Here is a 20,290-nt window from a genome sequence, read left to right as displayed (position 1 = left end):
CACGCTCGCGAGCGCGCACACAACCACAGACGCAACGGAGGATTGCCAATCAATTCGCGCATCGCGCCCGGGAATTAGACAATTAGGAGTCGTCACGTTCCCCGAGCAGTTGCCTCGTCGCGTCGTCCCGTTCCCCGCTTCGTCGTTCCGCTTCACCCCCTTCAACCGACCTTCCCCCACCTTGATAAGTGGCGTTCCATCCCCGCGCGCGCGCACCGAATTCGAAGCGCCACCGCTTCAAGTCGGCAGTGCCATCTGGCAGATGCCCGACGCGCGAAACCGAGTTAGGTTTCGAGATGGAAGGAGAGAGGATTCAAACGCGCGGAATGGTTCCCATTGGCGGTGTCAGGCTGCTAGGTACACGCCTCCTCCCGAGGGGTCTGGGTTAGGTCTGTGGTGTGACTGGAGTGGTCCGCATTGGCCGAGGACACGACACGGTACCGGTTCCACGGGTTCCGCGGGGGCGGCGCGCGAGCATCGGCGGCGAGCACCGCGACGCCGGCCGCCACCGAGAAGAGAGAGAACGCCTCGGCAGGCCTCTCCGCAGTCGAGCTGGTAATCAGTGTCGTTTCCGCGGCAGCAGTGGCCACCACGCGGCAGATTACGCAGATTACGACGCTACACCCCCCGCGTATCCGACGCCGACGGTTGTGATGCGGTTGTGACAGTGTTGGGGAACGGTACGCGAGCTTCGACTATCCTATTCGGACAGATAATCGCCGGAACTTCGGCTTCTATTTCCTCGTAAACGAACAGGCTCGGAGGAGATGAGCCGCAAACTTTCCGAGGGACCAACACTTTGACGCGGGACAACCCTCCATTTCGATCGAGACGAACGTTGGACTCGCTTCGTCTCTGTCCCGATATTCGTTGCTCAGAGTATCGCGGTCGATACGATTCGTCGTCGTTGACACGGAATAAATTCCAAAAATGGAGCCGACGGTGTGACGATGTCGTAGGCTTCGACCCTGGCTCGAGACAACTGACAAACGAACGGAGACCTGGCGCAAAGGTGGATGTCCGAAGAGAAAAGACATTCGATCCCCTGGTAACGAAGCAGGAAGATCTTGGCGTGCGTAGAGGGTTGCGATTATCGAGATCGAAATAATGAGTGCCTGACATAAGAGACCACAAGGAGTAGGGACAGTCATGCTGATCTCGTAAAGAAACTGATTTGTCTTTAATGGGGGGATCCGCTCGTGCCGGCTCGGTCGGTCCGCGGCGATGCAGCGGATTCCGAGAATAACGGGCTCTGGAATCAGCCGGGATGGCAGTCCGTGAACATTCGCGCTGATACTGCGGCGCAACCGATTACAACACGATAGACAGCGATCCAAGATCCGCTGTTGCGATGACAGTTCTCTGCCGCTGGTTGTCCCGTTGATGTTTAATAGTTTGCGTCGATACGAACCAAGCAGCGGACAACCGATACAAATAGAGGACGATGACCGCATCGCGGTCGATCGATGTCGTTGTAAACGAGGCCCTCAAACAATCGTACCGGAACTAAACAATCGTGTCGAGCGAGCGTAAAGTGTAAATAACGATGCGTGCAAAGTGAACACCAGGTGAAATCTTGCTTTGTACATAAAGGCTGAGACAATTGTACTCCAGATCATCCCTTAAACTCGAACCGTCTAACGAACCGTCTAGCAAACTCGGTTGAATCCAAGGTCCGAGGCTCCGCGAAACGCTGACTCTCTCGTCGAGCGTTCGTCGGTCAAACGTCGAAGGAAAAAAGTGGAACGGTATGAGCGGCAGCGAGGGCGTGGTGACGAGCCAGGGTACCGGGAGCGATCGGCTGTGCGAAGACGTCGATATGGCAACTCCGACGTCAGCCGCTTCGAACCTGAAACCGCGAAGCGGTAAAATCAGCTTCAGCGTCGACTCCCTGCTGAGCGACATGAAGAAGACAGCCGTTACCGGCGGAGCGTTCGCTAGACGAGAGAGCGAAGACCGAATGGAGTCCGAAAAGAATCTGGATATGGAGGTTAGGTACCGCGAACTAATGATGGAGCAACAGAGACTTCAGAGCAGAGAGCTGCTAGCGAGACTCAGTCCCCACGGGCTCGCGTTTACCAATCATCATCATCACCCTCCGAGTCGGTTGGAACAGGATCACCCATCGGCGGGGCGGCAAGAGATTCTCACGGTGAAGGACTTTTCTAGGACGACTAGCCACGACAAATCTTCGTCTCCCATTAGGATAGATCAGGAAGTTCAGAGGGATCGGGACGATCGACGATTGTCCGGCGGTTCCCCAGGCAACAGGATCGCCGAGTCCATGATCCAGAGGGAACGCGGTCAAGAGGAGGACGAGAGGATCGACAGGATCGGGAATCCTCGATCCGTGTCGCCGGTCAGTAGACGAGAGATCATGGACGATAGAAGCGACTCCGAGGCGAATCGATCCCTCGAGGGCGATAGAGCCGATCATCTGGACCTCGAGGATCAAGAGATCAGAAGCGTGGGTCAGTCCGAGGATCTGAATGTGATGGACTCGGACTGCGAGCTCGAAAGGGACCTCGACAGTAGCCAGGAGAAGGAGGAGAAGTCGAGTCCTGTAGTGCCTCAGCCGATTCATCCTGGGGTTCAAAGGCCCTCTCAGGGACCCCCTTACCTCACCGGGGCACCCGGTGCTCCTGGCTGGAATCCCGCGGGATTTCCGCATTCACTCGCGGGGTTCGCGTGGCTACCCCCACCCCCGCACCCACACAACCCTCATGGACATCTTTATACACCGCACGGAGGACCCACCAGTCCAAACGGTAAGCACGACGTCGATCCTTCCGATCTTTATCCGCTGTGATCTTCATCCTTGCGACTATTTCGATCGTACTCGTTTCTCCAAACTACTAGACCTGAAATTTAACTAGAAAAAGGGAGATCAAATACAGAAGTCTCTCTATCCGAGAGAAACGGAGAGAAACTTGAAATTGATCGTAAGATCGTTTGGTACCGGCGGAAGATGCGAGTGGTTATTATAAACCAGGCGATGAAAATGTTATCGCTCGTCTCGTATCTGGCGCCCGGCTCACGGTCCTAATTGCACGCACGATTTTACAGTTCAATTGATCCTTGCGCGGCGATTATTCGCGATAAAGTTCCCCTTTTATGCTAGTACAGCGTGCTTAATCTTTGGATATGAAAAACTCGGAGCGTGATGTTCGTAGCACGCGGAGACGAAATAGAAGCTTGCTAAATAACGAGTGGTCGAGTAGATTATGGAACGCGTACGTGCACAAAGAACGTACAAAATGGAAACCGGTTCGCGTAAACGGTTTGAAATTCAACCCGGCCGTAGAAAGGAGCATCGATTCAAGCGGCGAGCAGTTCGCCCGCGCGGACCATTATTCTTCCGCATCAAAGCCATCGCGATATTAGCTCGCGAGAATATTAGCCGAGCGTTGGGTACGCTACTTATCAAGCCGATTTACGGGTCGGCGTAACTAACTCGCCTCCGTGAATCGTTATTCTCGTTTCCTTTTCACCTATCGGCGAGGATTTCTCGGCCGGCCGGCTTACAATGTTGATGATTAGGAGGACTACGCCGACTTCTGGCGCAGCTCGCACGATATTCGTAACACGCAGCCCCATAACGCTCGATATTAGTGTCGCCGGTCACGCGAGAAGTCGGTTATTATCGGAATTACGCGTTAAAGTATTCGGTCGTGCTCCACTCTGCCGGGTCGTGTGTAATCGAAGCATGGAACTCGGAAGTTGTTAAGACGGAAAAGCCTTTCCTCTTCTCTTCGAACAGAGTTACCTCTGTTCGTAGTTCCTCGTCGACAATTATCGCGAGTATGGGGAGCCTCGTTGCTGACAAGAGTTTCACCGCGTTCGCGTAAGGCATCTTTGCTCGCAATTCAAGCTACCCTTCAGCCCTATCGGCCACCGATCTCGAGATCTCCGTTGGCGTTCTTAATTTCGTTCCACAAACGTCAAACGGAACGCCGTTCGCAGAGTTCCGTTCTTCGCTATCCACCGAGACGAGCACCGATCGAACCGATCGACCTCTCTCGATCGTTCGAGGCCGCGTATCTAGGCTATTAGAGCACGCGATCCTGCGTTTCCTGGCTTAACGCTAAACGATGATTTTTATCGCTCGTTAGGAGGACGGATTCTGTCGTAATAAAACTCTTATTCCGATCGCGATGAAAAAACGAGCATTGTAGCCTATCGGCCAAGACGAAGTGCTTCGGAGGTTCGCGAAACGAAGTGAAACGATGTTGCGAGATTATTCCACGTCTCTCTCGAGGATCTTATATTCGATCAATTACCCCTAACGACACGATCGCTCGTACGAGTCGGTTTGAGGGGGGAAAAAAAAGGACAATCGAATAGTTGGAATCGATCGAAGAACGTGGCTCGAATCGATCAAAGATCGACGCGAATGGCTTTTGTTTCTCGTCGAGTTAGAGCGTCGGGTGCGTCAGCGGCGCGAAATGATCGGTCGATTGAACGTGCCGGCTACCGGTTTCGATTCACGAATCGTTCCAGCCACGGAAACGCGCCGCTGGCGTGGCCACCTTGTGCCTCGAGCCTAGCATCCACGCCTGTTAGACTTAATTGACGATTTTACCTTAACGTCGGCCGGTTTGTACCAGCCTCTTATAAGATACTTCTCCTCGACTCCCGCTTTCGTCTCTTTCTCGTGGCACGTATACACCTGGGGGGCCAATTAAAATTTTTACCCCGGTATAAGCGACCGTTTACGTCTACCGGGGGAACGATGAGTTTTCCTCTCGATAGACGATTCGCGTGGACCCGCGTACCCCGACGCAACGTTCCTCCGAAATCCAAAGGTTTCCTCGGCTCGAAAGAAACGGTAGCAGCGAAGCGCGGTACTCGAGGTTTCAACGGACGAAATTACGAGCGGCGCGTAATGAGAAACTCGCACCGTTTCCAAGAAAGAAATCTCCAAGACCATTACGGGAGCGTTCACGGCGCGTAGAAAAGTCGAGGAAGGAGCGAACGGCTGGGTAGAAACTTCTCTCCCGTGTTTCCAGCGAGTCCGTTGCTGGATGAAGAGGTGAAAGGGGTGGAGCACGGGGAGGCTTCGTACACGAACTCGTGCATGATAGAGTCATACATAACTCCGAGCATCCATAATGCATTCAAGCCGGGGTAAAAACTGCCCTTGTTAGGTACGCCCTGGCACACCCAGCTTCCTGACCAACGTCATCCACTCAGCGTTTTTGCGGATGATAACGACAAACCGCTCGCCTCTGTCTCCTCTGTCGTTACTCCTCTCTAGCGGTGATACGTTCTGCTTTTCTTCCCTTGGTACCACTGCTCCCCATCCTACTCTTTTTCGTTCCCGGAGCGCGAGACCAATTACCCGCGTCTCTCGACTAGGGTTGAAACCTCGTCCGTTATGAATTTTATTCCCGCTGGTTAACGCAATCGTCCCCGAAGCACGTTTCTTCGCTGTTTCCCTGGATGGACGCTGATTAGACAGCCTTCGAGTCGACCAACTTTTTCCACAGGTACGTACATCGCGATTGTGGCTGTAATAACCACGTTGATTTTGGTGTTCCTTTGTCAACGTTAACCTTTCCACGGTTTACCAACGAAATATGGCAATTAACGCAATCCATCGATCAACGCGTTGAAACTCTATCGCGCGAGTAATCGGACTTTACGGTATTCCGAGGAACGTGACACCTATTATCCGTAGCCAGGTATGCGTAAGATAAAATATTTGCAAAGTTAAATACCGCCGTTGGCGATACTCAAGCCAAGTTTCCATTGCGGCAGGAGCACGCTTTATCGTTAATACCGGTTGCAGGTAATTTCGAGAGATCCTGAATCGAAAAATTTAGCGTTCCATCCCCGAAGTTGCGCGACGGTGATCATCGGTAAAAAAAATTAGACAGTGAAAACCTCATTAGTCGTGGGGGTAGCGTTTATCGGGGAGGTGAGGGGATACGATACGAGGCTCGCCCAGCCGATAGATAATCCGGAGGCCCGCTGCCGGGCGGTGGCTTTCGAAAATTATGAATACGGAGGTCATTTATAACGCTCGAGCGCCACCGTCGGCCGGCACGCATTTATCTGTCGGCCTCCGCGACCAGCAATGAATTAACGACGCCCGTCCCGCGTCCAATGACGTTCCACAAAATATTTGGAACGATTCATCATTCTCGGCCAACGTAATTATCGTCCATGGGGTGTTCCACCGACGAACCGTCCGTCGTTCGCGGTAGGACACAGTTTTTCCGGAAGGTCCAGCGAGACAATTCACCCCCTCGACGCGTTAATTGCCGTGAAACGAGTTTCTCCTTCTTGTTTATCGACGATCAACGCCGACGATTCCGACGAAACTGAGCTTCTCCAAGGGTTGTCATCGTGTACTCGTTTCAATTACGCTTACGTTATTTTGTATCGCGAGACTCGAAACTCGAAGATTAAAATTATGGGATAAATACCATCGGTACAGCTGCGAATCTCGCAGAAGCGAGGTGAACGTTATTGGGACGTCGCGTCATGGATGATAATGTAGCATCGCAGGGATTCCGGGGAAAATGATGGATGGTAGAAAATTGCAACGCTCCTGGAAAGGTTTCTAACGCGAATTGGTTTCTCGTTTACGGGAAGCTTTAAAAATATTGTTACCCGATGAAGTTTATACCGAAGGAACTCGACAGAAGTTGTGCTTCTTCTACATGGACTCGAGCGATCTGCGTTCCACTCGATTTTTCCTGTTAATTATCCGACACGTTAGTCTCACCTCCACGCGATTATTAACGAGTTAATTAGACGCGTTTCTAAAACACGTTGAAGTACGCGTTTCCTCCGTGAGGATGCTCAAGTTCTCGGCGAAACGACGCCGGAATATTCGACAAAGAGGCCGAACAATGCGATCGCGCGCCTAATACGGTCGACCTCGTTAGCCAGGCGCAACAATAATCGCGCGTCTACGAGCGTGTGGTAATTAACAGAAATTAATTAGCAACTGAGAGGTACGTATCGATCGTCAGAGTCGGTGATTCGTGGAGACGCGTTCATTGTGGGGTCTGTATATTTTCTCTTTCGGGCCTCAAGATGTGTTTCTCCTAGCGAGAGGTGCCGAAGTACGAACGTCTTTATATGGACGCGAATAAATACCGAAATCTGACTTTTAACGCTCGTTCACGCGTTAAAATATTTTAATGCGTTACCGTTCGCTTACATTTACAAAATATCGCCGACAGACGCGTAAATTCGTTAAAAGATGGACGAAGGGAAATCACGAAGGAAGGGATCGTCGTATAGTACGCCCGAGGACGACAAGTATAAATTATAATCAGCTGTAATTGAGTGTAGAAAGTGCGGAAATTTGAAATTACCCGAGTAACGAGGTATGACTTAATAAACGCATGAACATTTTAATGAAGCCGTTCGACGTCCATCCCCGTCGTAAACCAGAGGCGCAAACCACAGGATATCTTTGCCCGTCGACATCGATCGAGCCAGTCAATCAACGACGGCGCTAGAATATCGCGAGGAACGTACATATATATATATATAGTACATACGCGTGTATACGTATCAATCGTAAATCATGCGAACATTTAATTAGCAGGAATTAATTGGCGTTCATAAGAAACATATTGAACCGGGGCTGGTCATTAGTAAGATACGCGACTGGCCGCGATACGCGAATTGTCAGCGCGATAGCGCGAGAGCAAAAGACGAAACCCGTTTCATCAGCGACTATTTTACTCGGCGAGGAATTTATTACCCCCACGGAGCAACTTCATTGGGAATTCATTACGCTTTTCCCCGGTTCGATACACTTGGTATCTCACGGCTCTCGCCGATACAAATGAATTACGACAAATAAGCAATTAATAATGAAAATTTCTATACGACCTCGCAATAGCAATTATCAGCGGGACTAAGAGAAAAAACGAAAAAGCTCGCGAGATTTCGCGAGACGTTATCGGTCCTCGTCGAAATATTTCTACGGAACGGTTCCCATTCCAACGTTAATTAACGATCAGGCCGTCTCGATTTTACGGATACGTGATTTCGCTCGATCTTACAGCGGCCACGACTAATTGCTTTCTCCTATCGTTCACTGTCCCGATTACCGTGAAAACTCCAGCGATTCCAGTTCCCCGCCTTATCGGTGGCGCGCTTTACTTCTCTCCGAATTTTATAATATATCCCGGATGTTACGCGCTACCTGATACCGAACCTGGTAACGAGCTTTTCATCCGGTATCGATTTCCAAAACCTAGACATTCGCACCTCTTTAAACATCTACCTACCATCTACGGCAAGAGATCTCCAAAGTGTTGAAATGTGTACCAAAATTTCACTGCTACGTCTACCGCTGGTATTCGTTGCAAGAACGCGATCGAGACTACTCAAACCGCGCCGTACTCCATATCCAGACACCGCAAACGTACCGAGCACCCACAGGTTCAGACTTCCGTGTATCCCCGTTGGTTCGCCTCGAACAATGCTTCGATCGAACGAATACGAAAGAGAGCAAAAGTTCCGGCGGATTCGAGACAGCGGCCGACCGCAGGTGCTTTGTCCACGCGCTACGCGGAAAGTCACGGGGCGCAAGATATATTTCCTCGGGGATCCCACCGAGCGTTTAATTAGCAGAAATTAATTAGCGTCTAAGAGGAACATATTGATCGGTTATGTGAGCGGACTAGCCGACTAGCCGGCTCGATGCCAGCGAAACGGGGAACGCCGATCAGAATGGAAGACGTAATACCGATGTCGCGACAGATCCGCTCGACAATGCCGCCGGCCCGTTCCCTTTTTTTGTCCTACGGCCGATCGTTAATTAGCGCGTGGAATTCGCCGTTGCCCCGCGGTTGCCGCGAAATCGTCATCCTTTCGACTCTCCCGGCACCGGCGTGCTTTTTGCACCGGCCAGTCGCGAGAAGCGAAATCCTCTTCGAGTACTCTACCGATTCGTCCTTAATACACCGATCGACGATTAACCATCCTCGACCGATCGATCATCCCCTTTTTTCCCTCGAGCAGCCATCCCGTCGACCACGATACACCGAATTTTCGTCCCTTTTCTTTTCGCCGCGATTCCAATTACTCCGAAACGCGACGCCAAAACTGACGTCGTAAAAATTAATCGACGGACACTAACGGGAATTCCAAGATACTCATTGCCACGCTAAGGAGGGAAACAGTTCGAAAAGCATATCGAGTTAGGATAAACGTAAAGCCACCCGATGCAATCGCGGTGACTCGCCGTTCAACCGCAGAGTGTGTACAATTGTTCTGTTTACTGCAAGCGCAAACATTCAAACACGCAAAGTAGCGTTTTCTATGCAACGATCTTGTCACTTGGAGAAAATTTATTCCGAACTTCTACTTCGTTCGGAAGGTCGAGGTTAGCTTTCACCCTTTGGAACCGATCCGCGTACATAAAATATGTACAACGAGAAGATAAATGGGAGTCTACGAATCACTGTTAAAATATGATCGAACAAAAACGGCGTATTCGCGTGGATCGGCCTGACGTAAATGTCTGATTTCGAGTCGAAGCCTGTTTGTCGCGACGTGGTCGCAGTTGTTGGAAAAAAAGGAACATCTCGGGTCGGAGAAGAGAAAACTCGGCTAATTGCGCGCGTACGAGTCAATCACCGAGCATCGACACGACGATAATTATCGTTGCGAATGAAACGGACGCGTAACCAGGGACAATTTATTTTTTACGAATCAATTTCACCGCTTGTTGCCGACCAATTGGAAACCGTTCGTTCGCAAACGGTCGCTGTCGATACACGAACGGACTGTATAAATTGGGGATCAACGACGCTGATTGCTTGAGAAACGCGCGCGCGCGCCCTCGATCGACGACCGAGTAATTTATGTAGACACCGACGCGGAGCCTGATCGTTAACGCGAAACAAGACTGAATTTTCGCGTGTGATCGCGTTTTTCGACGAGTAATCGAGTTTCTTGCGCGCCATGAAAGTAATCGTTGTCCCGCAGGTGGCTCGTACCGTTTACGAACGAATTTGTTTGAAAATCGCGTCGACGGCCTATAGTTGGCTCCACTTTGAATTACAAATTTTTAGAACTATCGTTTTCGATTCGTTCATCCAAAGGTAAAAGAGTTTCGAAACGCAGGAACGTAGGCATCGAACGGCACGCGAGGTAACAGTAATTATCGTGATCAGTGGAAGATGGCGAAGGGAAAGTCTGTCGAAAATTCCTAGAGAGAAGAGCGCGTTTTCGATCGATCCGTTCGTCCCGCATTAATTAATGCTCGCTGGTGGACGTTATCGCGGGCTCGCAGATAATCATTATGCAATGCGTGCACGGAAATAACGAGCCGATAATTTTGCACCATTCGAACAAATCTGCGCAAACATGATTAATATTACAAAGCTCGTAGCGTTATCGGATATTCTGAGGATGGTTCATTTGTATCGGTGCTTGTGACGTAATTAACGATTACAAATCCAAAAGAAACGAGCCAATTATCGATTCGATTTGACACCTATATCGAAATAAATCTGCAAACACTTTTATCGGGCCCAGACGCGATACGCGACAAGAAAGAAAACCCTCCCATCTCTCTCCTTCTCTCAAACTGTGGCGACGTCGATGATTTATCAATCGACGATAGTTGGGCAATTATCGCGCGAGTTATAGCAGCGCGGAGAAAATATTCTTCGGGTTGACGGGCGATATCTTAATTCACCTTCGCAACGTAATCGACCGTATTAATTATTCCAGTTGTACATTGCTTAATCGTGTACCGCCAACTTTTTGGCCGATCGAGAACATATTCCCTCGCGCGACGCGGTCGAACGATACGAATGATTACGTTGTTGCTGTCAAACACACTCCATGGAATTGACGGCAGCGCGTTGGTAGCGAATACTTGTGTCTTAACGTGCCATATTTTATTTCGTCGTCTCGACAATTAGCCAAACATTCTCTTTCCTTTTCAGCGCGGAAACGTTAGCGTAGCCTATCTTAGCTCTGAATTCTCGTTACATCGAATTCTTCTCGATCGATTCGTCATCTTTCAAAGGCCGGCTCGACTTGATCCAACTTGCCACGAGACTTTCTAACCCGTTAGACTCTTTTACCTCCGACGATCCATCTACTTGGTGGTTTGCGTCTGATCCATAGTTTTTTGGATTGATTTCAGGCGATTTGAGGCTACCGGGTCCAGGACCAGGACCAGTCAGATGCACCCTGAGGAAGCACAAGCCGAATCGCAAGCCGAGGACACCGTTCACCACGCAACAGCTGCTCTCCCTCGAGAAAAAGTTTCGCGAAAAGCAGTACCTGACCATCGCCGAAAGAGCGGAGTTTTCGTCCTCCCTTCACCTCACGGAAACGCAGGTGAGACTCGCCACGAGCGGCCATTAAGCTCCGAACCAATTACGGATAACGATCAACCGCCAAAGAATCGTTTCTTTCGCGTCTCCCATACACCTAGGTATTCGGTCAAGACCCACCGTAGGTTACACCTACGATTCAATCATTTTTGTAATCGCGCCCTCCTCTTTCATTTCGTTGCAATTGCCCGTCGAGACGCAGCCGAAACGAGCAAATTCCCGTCTGCCTTTCGCATCGTAATTACACACCCTTCCACGAAGCGGTTCGCAATTAACATGATTGACGTTAATTAAATTGAACCATACGAAACGGTATTATACTTAATTTTTGTATCAGTCGAAATGATCTGCGCTCATTTGGCGTGGCGTTCTGCCAATGCCGCCACAAGAAGTTCCCAAACACCGCCTTCGCGTCCACGTAACGAATGTTTGCCCAAGTGCACGATTGTATCTATATATATATATATATTTAAATAAAATTAATACAGTTTTACGAAAAAGTAGACTAAATAAGGTATCGCGACAAATGAAATTCGTTCGAAAGATCTCGCCTATACGACGTCTGACTCGTAAAGGGAAGACTGACTGTCGCGCCGGAGTCGGTGTATCGCCAATTTAACTTGTAATTCAAACAGGAAATGCTCTTCGACACCTTTTATCGAATGAAAAATTCATTCTGAACGTTGCTGGACATACGTTGTCTCGTGACACGTGTAATAGCCAAAATGACCGTCGCGATGCGGCTATTATCGTGCAGTTAGCGTGTTCAGATACACTTTGCGCATTCATTACAATGCATCAGACGAAATGAAGCTTCGTCGTATTCATTTGCTTAGATAAGCTACCATCGTCCCGCCATCTCCTCGCCTCGTGTCCTCGTCGCCTGTCCGAAACACCCTGGCCCGCCACTCCGAGCTCTCCTCCTTTCATTATTCACTCGCGACGAAGAGGTATGTTCGCGATTTAGGCTACGATATTCGCGCAGTTAGAATGCAATAGGGGTCGTTCGTGGAAATACCCTCTAGTCGATAGTCGAAGATTACACGTCGGCAACGGTTCTAAATAATTTCTTTGTGTACCGTTAATCCCATAACGATTTATGCAATTAACGTGGGTTGTGGAACGTCTCGTCCATATCTTTCTCTTAACGCATTTAAATTACCATTATACAAATAAAGATGATTTCGGAATGCGTTACGTTTCTATTCGCGTGCCTGGAAAATTGTACGCGAGCTTCGTACCGCGTTTGTTTGCAACCGTGAAAAACAGGAAGCAGTTGCTGTAGAGAAAAACCACGTAAAATATTACGTTATGTATTTCCTTCGAGAGAACCAGTAACAATTTGATTGCACATTGTCACGCGACGCGAGATTTCTACTTTCTAAGCGACGAGTATCCTCCGACCGCATTACGTACCTCTACGTGTCCGACATCGTGTCTGATTTATTAAGAAGTTGGCGATTTATATCGTTTTTTGCGATCTGCATTTTTATTTACCCTCACTCCCGCTACATTATGCCGATTTTAGCGATCAGATTACGGCTCCTTGAACTCGTTACGCGTGCTAAAGGGTGCTTAATGCTAATTCCTCGGAGAGCTGCGTAGCCAGCGGGCATAATAATACCAGCGTGGATAATAACGATATCGTCTTCGGTAAACGCGTACGTCTGTCGATTATATTTCCATAGTCGATTAACGCACCGGGTGAATTTCAAAGGCACGATCGAATCGAGAACTAATTTTCCTATTTAAAGGAAAATATCACCGATTATAGTTAAGAAAAACAATAAGGAAAAACATAGAGCGGCACGAACGCTGAACGTATCAGGGAATCCAGACCTTACACATGGAGAACATTTGGAAAACATATTACCGTATTTCGTATCAAATTTCTACTGTTGCTTTCAGCGTTTGATATTAATACGAACAATTATCTCGGAATCGTGTGGTAACGAGGCTAAAAAAAGTCATTGCGAATGCAACTGTTGCAATTAGTTGCGGTACCAACGCAGCTAAGAGGCGCCAATTAATTCGCTGATTCTCAAACTCGTTAATCGTTCACCGCTCCCGTGTGAACGAGAAATTTTCCGGCAAACGATTTTCAAAAGGGAAATCGTTGCGACGACGAAACGATCGCGTGCACTCTTCCTCGACTCGGCGATACGTTCGCGCGCGTGTCGTAATTCGGTGGTCGATTCGCGGGTCCCATCTGTCCAAACAGAAAATCGGCCGCCGACTGTGCAAACGCAATTAGTAGGCGAGAGTGTTTACTCTTGGCGGGGCAAACGTTTGAGACGCGTACATATTTTTCTATAGCAGTCACTATCGGCAACGAATTCCAGCAGCCACGCTGGATCGCTGCTTTCACCAATTTGAGGCGGCTAATTACGCGCTAAATAGCCGTTCGTGTCCCACCGTGATCGGCTATTTTCTCTGCTCGCTGTTTGCCGATCGCGCGTCCCTCGTTAGACCGTTTACGTACGGCTGATCGATAGCGTAATTATTTAATTACGCTCAGCCTTATTCAACCTCCATGCCCGCCACCGCTGATCGCTGCCGGTTTTCTGCTTCGATACGAGTACCGAGACGATATCGAGCGAGAAGGAATACATAGAATTACGTACGTAACAACGAGTAACGTTCGAGATACTAATAAACTCTATCACGATCAGGGACGGAACAATGGCGTCTAGTAGTCATCCTCTGACCGATGTTCCATTTGCCGTGTTTCAGGTGAAAATCTGGTTCCAGAACAGGAGAGCGAAAGCGAAGCGACTGCAAGAAGCGGAAATCGAGAAGCTCAGGCTATCCGCGAGGCCGTTGTTGCACCCGAGTTTTGGCTCGGGCCTGATGTTCTCCGGAGTGGGGCCCCCTGGAACACCAGGAGTGCCTCCCTTCATCGCGGCGGCCATGGCTAGGCACACCGCGGCAGCCATGTTCATGGGGCCCCCTGGACACAGGCCTTAATAAGGCAGACTCGAGCTGCGCGAGCTCGAGTCGCTCGCATTCTGGCTAGTCTGTCTCCTCGGGACGGTGAAACGCGTCGAGCGATCCGTCTATCGAATTCGGGCTGGTGACCCACGATGATGGTCTTCTCTGGGAACGGTAAACCGAAGACGACTTCTCGGAAGCGACGATGGAATACCGTCTGGCGCGGCTGCAGGCTCGAGGTGAGAGGATTCTGGAGTGGTCGGGTGGACGGCGATGGCTTCGAGGGTTTCGAGAGGGACCGATGGGACACGAGGATTCTTGCAATTAACCAGAATCGTCGGGACCGTGTCGAACTCGTGTTATCGCGAACGAAAGCTCGATCGAGTTCGTTCGAAAACTGACGAGACGAACATGCGACGACAAAAGTGAAAGAGAGTTCAACGACGAGTCCGTGTACGGACAAGAGGATGGAAAGTACGACGAAGGGAGTACCCGAGTTCCTAGAAGCTGGAGCACGAAGATCGAGAGATCCGTTGGATTTGCGTATAACAGCGAATGGGATTTCGAACTCGCGTGACAACGAGAAATATAGAAGAGAGGAGGGGAATGTGTATTTTTTAAGGCAACAATCTAGATACAAAACGAAATTAGAACGCCAAAGCATCGAAACCATCGTCGTCGGAATTCCAAACTGATCGGCATTTGCCATTCCACCTCGTCGTCGAAATCTGACACAGTGCGATAGGCGAGTAAATCATCTTTATTCGTTGTAAAAAAAAAAAAGAAAAAAAAAGAAAACTTAACGACGAGAAGTTGAGTGTGCCGCGCGTGTATGCGAAACGATAAATCGACGATGACTTTTAGCGTCGCAATCTTTCGTCGGTCGGGGGGTCTTCCAAAAAAGGAGGCAATTTCGCGTCTCTTCGGTTCCCCACGTTTCGGATCGAAGTCGAAGCATTCGCGAATAACGACGGCTTCGCGGACCTCGGCTGGCCTGAATGGTCGCGCGACAAAGGGCGACGGCATTTAGAAGGCATTTCAAGGCACTGATCTCAAGAGAAAACCGCGAAGCCGATGTACATGTTGTAAATAGACGTCTGACAGCGGATAGATCGTAAGTGTACGTATGTATATACGCGTGTACAGGACGTTCGATTTCCGAGCAAGAAGCAGCAAATATCTAATCCGCAACGATGGACGAAAACGTGAAAACAAAAAGATAGGATCGAGGCAACGCGATGTTTCGATCGAACCTGCTCTTTTGGCTCGTTTATCTTTGGGAAAATTGATCGATCAGACACATGAGGTGGGACAAATTGACGTAAATAATCGCGAAACATGCCGTATCGTCTCGTTAACTTTCTGGTCGCGCGTATAAATGAGCGATCGTCTTGAACAATAACATCGTTGCTGGGAAACGAATTTCGCGTGTTTTCGGCAAACTCCGGGGAAAGACGAGATAGCATCGGTTGCTTCTATTTTAATTTGTATATAAGCGCGAGTGTCCTGGATGAAGAGAAATGTAAATTCAGTAGCTACGTGTGGCCACGATCGATCGAGGGAAACGGTGGTCCGCAACCACTGAAACTAACGTTGCAAACGCGTCGAGATCCCGAATGTACCTAAGCGCCCTGTATAAATGTAACATGATATAATTTATCCATGGAAGTATACCATAGCGAAATAAAAGTGATTTCAGTATTTACACCCTAACTTGTACAAATTATTGCGTCCAGTGTGGAACGAGAAGGTTCGTTTACGATCAGTCCTACGTAACGAAAACGAGGTGGAACGAAAGGTAAGTCCCGAGTCATCGAACCCGGATCAGTTGATGGACAATAATAGTCGGTCCAAGGATCGAGGGAGAGAAAAAGACTAGGAGTTTCGTTGAACGAAAGAAAACGTATCGCAAAGTCATCGACGGGGAGAGGTGCCGCGACGGCCCCTCGTACATGGCAAGTAGTCGAGGCAACGGTATAGGGCGGCCGAAAGTGTTCGACGGATAATTAGAAATATGTTAATCCGGCGTAGCCGCTAATTGGTTTTTGACTAAATTTTTAATTAAGTCTTAAGCCCGAGCGGCGCGCTGATTTATCGAACGCGGGACCCCGACTAATTATAAAATATACACGTACAGGACCCCCACGCACACGGAACACCGGCGTGTACCTACGCAAACTCGGGGCCAGTGTGCGCACCTGTCTCGAATAATCTGTCCATAAGCGTCGCCGTTGATGTTCTCGGCTGAAAAAGGATCGCGTCGCTTTAGTCGCGAATGGCCATTTCGTCGATTCGCGCGTTTGCCATACGGGCTTACAAATTCACGCGAACAAATTTCTAAACGGGACCAAGGTCCAGCTAAGGATGATCTTAACGTAGCGGAATTAGGTCTCGTACATTTTTAGGACAATCGGGACCTGGATATTTACACGAATTCGACGCCAATGAACGAATTCACGTATACATGCGCGGGTCCACCTTCCCTATCCGCAAGAACGGGGTAGCCAGAGAAGTCAGCCACCTTTTCGGGCTAAAACGAGAAGGTCGGGGATCCGTTCCACTGGCACGTCCGATCAAAGGACTTTGCCGCCTTCTTTGAATCCCTCGCTCGCTCGTAAATGTCGTCCTTTCGGTTGAGACCAGTAGCCTAATTGTTCGTACCGGTGCCACTGATATATGGGTTATTAGAACGGGCCAAATCGCCGGAAGTTGTCGCCGTTTTACGAGCGGTCAAGAAACGAACCCTTCTCGCTCGATGTTTGCCAGTCACCGACGTATTTTCGTTTCTTGCCTGAGTTGGCTCGCGGGACGTCGATATCCTCGCATCTTCGTACGCAAAAAACTGGGTAAACCGATCGGCAATTTAAAGGACGCCCACGATCGAGCTCAAAGTTGCTCGATAGCGTGACTATGGGCCGCAAACTATGCTCGAGTCCTCGTCGAAGCGGATGTTGGTCCGGCGAACCGACTTTCCACTCTTAATACGGAACTTGGTCTCGTTGGAAGCGCACCTACGCTCGCGTCATAGAAATCCCGATGAAATAGAGACGAAAGGAAGAAGGGAACGAGTAGATGCGCAAAGAGACCCTTCGGAGGGACGATTTACCGTTAAAGGGTTTACGAACAGGCGCCAGGTATTTGCTAGCTCCGTGGATCGGAAGCTCTCTCGACTCTCTTTATTTCTCTCGCACTCTTTCCGCGGCAGTCTGCGTTTCTCTGGATCCCTCTACGCCGAGGCTCTTACACGCGCTCAGTCGGCGCTCCCATATAGATGAAATTTATGTACGAGGCCGACCGATCCTACGCATGCGGCCACATTGAACGCTGACAATTAATTAAAGAATAATTTCTTGTCTTCGCGATACCCGGAGGAGCGTCGCCAGTTGGCGGCCAATTATGCCTCCGGACGAGAACGGAATACCAAGCAGGCCTGTCGACGACCATCGAGCTCCTTTCGATGTCTGCTTCGTGCTACTGCTCCTCACCGTCTCTTCTCCGGCCCGGCCGCGGCCGTCTCCCCGTTTTCTTCTCTCCCCGCCGCGTCGCGCCGTGCCGCAACGTGTGCTCCGGTACAATGAGAAACGCGGACCGCCGCTGATTTTCTGGAGAGCGGAACGAGTTCCAGGAGCCGATGCCGGTTCGCACCGAGAAACAACAGACCGATTTCACGCGCCATCGACGATTTCAACGGCTCGCAACTCCTGGCAGAAACAGACGCTGACGTCGCGCGCAACCTATCCTTTATACCGACGAGTTACTACCAGAGATTAAATTAACAACGGGAATAGTTTATCGAACGTATCGAACGTTAATTCGAGTCTTCTCTGGGATTAAACTACGATTACGCGGGTTACGATTAATTATGTCGGTTACTCGATCAGTTTCTCCGGTGCGGACACGGCGTCGTTCATCCCGTTCGACGATCCTCCGCGTCTCATCCCAATTACCGAGAAAATAAACGCGGTCGCTGCGAGAGGTTTCGCTTCCTTAAACGACAATCCGTATCGAGCGCTGACGATCGAGTCGTCTCGATCGGAAATTACAATCGTGTCATCGAAACCATCATCCCGTTGAACTCGAATCGCCGGTTTTCACAGCGATTCGTCGGGTCGTCGCGCCTGAAAAGGTTCGGGTCGAGTCGTCGGTGTCGACGCGCCGTGTGCTCGACTCGTCGCTGGACCGGAAGGCGGAGAGGGAGGGAGGGAGGGAAAAAATTCACGGTTAACGCGTGCATCGAAAGCAGGCCTCCCCTCATTCAGTTTATCCAAATTAATTGGTCGTAAATTAAGCGGCCGGTCTGACGAGCGCGGCGAAACGAAGCGCGAGGGGAGTCGAGTATCTCGGGGCCCGGAGAGAAGGTCTCGTGGAAAGAACAGGGATAAGGCTATTCGTCGATGGAGTCGCGCGACGAAGAGGACCGAGGAGAAAGGCTGGTCGGAAGAAGACGTAGATACGACAAAGAGGGCCCAGAAAGAGGGAGTTACCTGAGCGCGAGGGGAAAAAGAGAATTAAAAAGGTAATGCTAGCCGGGGGACAGTAGCGCATCGACACGCCATTATGTGGCGGCTGGGACTAATTTATACAAGAGAAAGACGAGGATGCCGCGGAAAGTCAATCGTGGCAGTGGCCGAGGGAACAGAGACGGAGCCAGGTAGGTGCCACTTGCCGGAGCAAGAAAAAGACAGGGAGAAGAGATCGCGGGCATTACTTAAAAGAGGGTTCCTAATTGGGAGCCAGCCACTGTTTCGACGGGTGTACCGATGCTCGGATTCGTGTCCTCCAGAAGGGAATTAAGGAGGAAGAAAAAGGGACCATGAATTCGGGGAAGGAAAGCTTCCTTTCTGCCGGCCCTCTAGCCGATACTTTGATCGGAATACCAACATCCGAAGATGTTCACCTTTCGATGCGATCTTCGACTCGGCCGCGATCGACTCCGAAACTTTTTCGATCGGTACCTTTCCGCTCATCGGGAAACCATTTTAAGTCAAAGAAGAGACCTCTTCGTTCGAATCCAGAGAATTCTTACGAGTTAAGCCAGCCACCTTTTCCGCTACCTCTTTGGAAGAAAATTATAAACGTCTAATCGAATATACCGAGAGGATATCTCTTCCTCGCTTAAGATCCTTCGGCACGTACGAGCACGCACTGCTACCGGTCGAGGAGATGTAAAAAGAAAAAAAGGAACGATCCCCCCGCGTCAAGTTCGACTTTCGAGGGAAGCGCGCGCAAGTAAAGTAATCGTTTCTTCCGAAGCTTACACGCGTTTCCCATAAATCGAGCGCATCGGTAGGCAGGTACGCGGATCATGTGCCGTTGCCGGTAATTGCCGGCAAGATGAATCGAGACGAAATCCCGTTTCCGACTTCGTAGGAAATTTACGAAGCCGGACCGAGAACGGCTGCCCAGTCGCGGCGTTTACGGCGAGAAAGTTCTCCGGCAAGAAAGTCGCGGCCAATGCAAACGCCGCGACGCGACGAGGCAGACGCTTCAAAAAGCGCGCGCCCGCGCCGCGCCGTTACGTGCTCCTAATTAGGTGCAACGCGATGACTGTTCTTACGCGTTCGAAAACCATACAACCAAATCGGTCGCGTATCCCACGGCGTAAACGACACCTTGTAAAAATCTATTCGACCACTTGTTTCGACGGGCGTATGTCATCGAGTCCGATTGAATATTCAATTTTGGGAGTTCTTCTTTGTATATTCGAAACTGACGCGGCAAAGGAGCTCGCCGGAAGAAGACTATCGAGAATCTTGAATTTCCAAGCAGCGAAGATAAAATATCCCCAACTAGGCGTTCGAGTTAAGCGTTCGTAATTTCGAGAACGAGGCTCGTAGGCCTCGAGAAACATCAAGAATCGAGATCACCGGAACGATAAGACGTTTGTTTTATTTTATCGTCGCCAACATCGAGAGACGAAGACGAATATCGTTCGTATCGATACGAGGCCTAAGGCGCTACGGAATGTCGAGAATCTTTCCGAAATTTCTCCATTCGCCTGTACGGTGAATTCCACGCGGCCAGCTCCAGCG

The 20,290-nt window shown here is 49.9% G+C and overlaps 1 protein-coding gene across 1 annotated transcript; it reads left to right on the top strand.

Annotated features, from left to right (window-relative positions):
- Positions 1-443: 443 nt before the first annotated feature.
- Positions 444-16,014, top strand: LOC128884644 (uncharacterized). The gene is made up of 3 exons (XM_054138170.1): positions 444-2,768; positions 11,135-11,331; positions 14,061-16,014. Exons 1-3 carry the CDS (start codon positions 1,751-1,753, stop codon positions 14,292-14,294), a joined length of 1,449 nt encoding a protein of 482 aa, XP_053994145.1. The 5' UTR covers positions 444-1,750; the 3' UTR covers positions 14,295-16,014.
- Positions 16,015-20,290: the final 4,276 nt, after the last annotated feature.

The sequence above is a fragment of the Hylaeus volcanicus genome, chromosome 1 (genome assembly GCF_026283585.1).
Source record: "Hylaeus volcanicus isolate JK05 chromosome 1, UHH_iyHylVolc1.0_haploid, whole genome shotgun sequence".
Lineage (NCBI taxonomy): Eukaryota > Metazoa > Arthropoda > Insecta > Hymenoptera > Colletidae > Hylaeus > Hylaeus volcanicus.
Note: the sequence above shows the minus strand (reverse complement) of the source record. Positions and strands in the feature narration are given on the sequence as shown.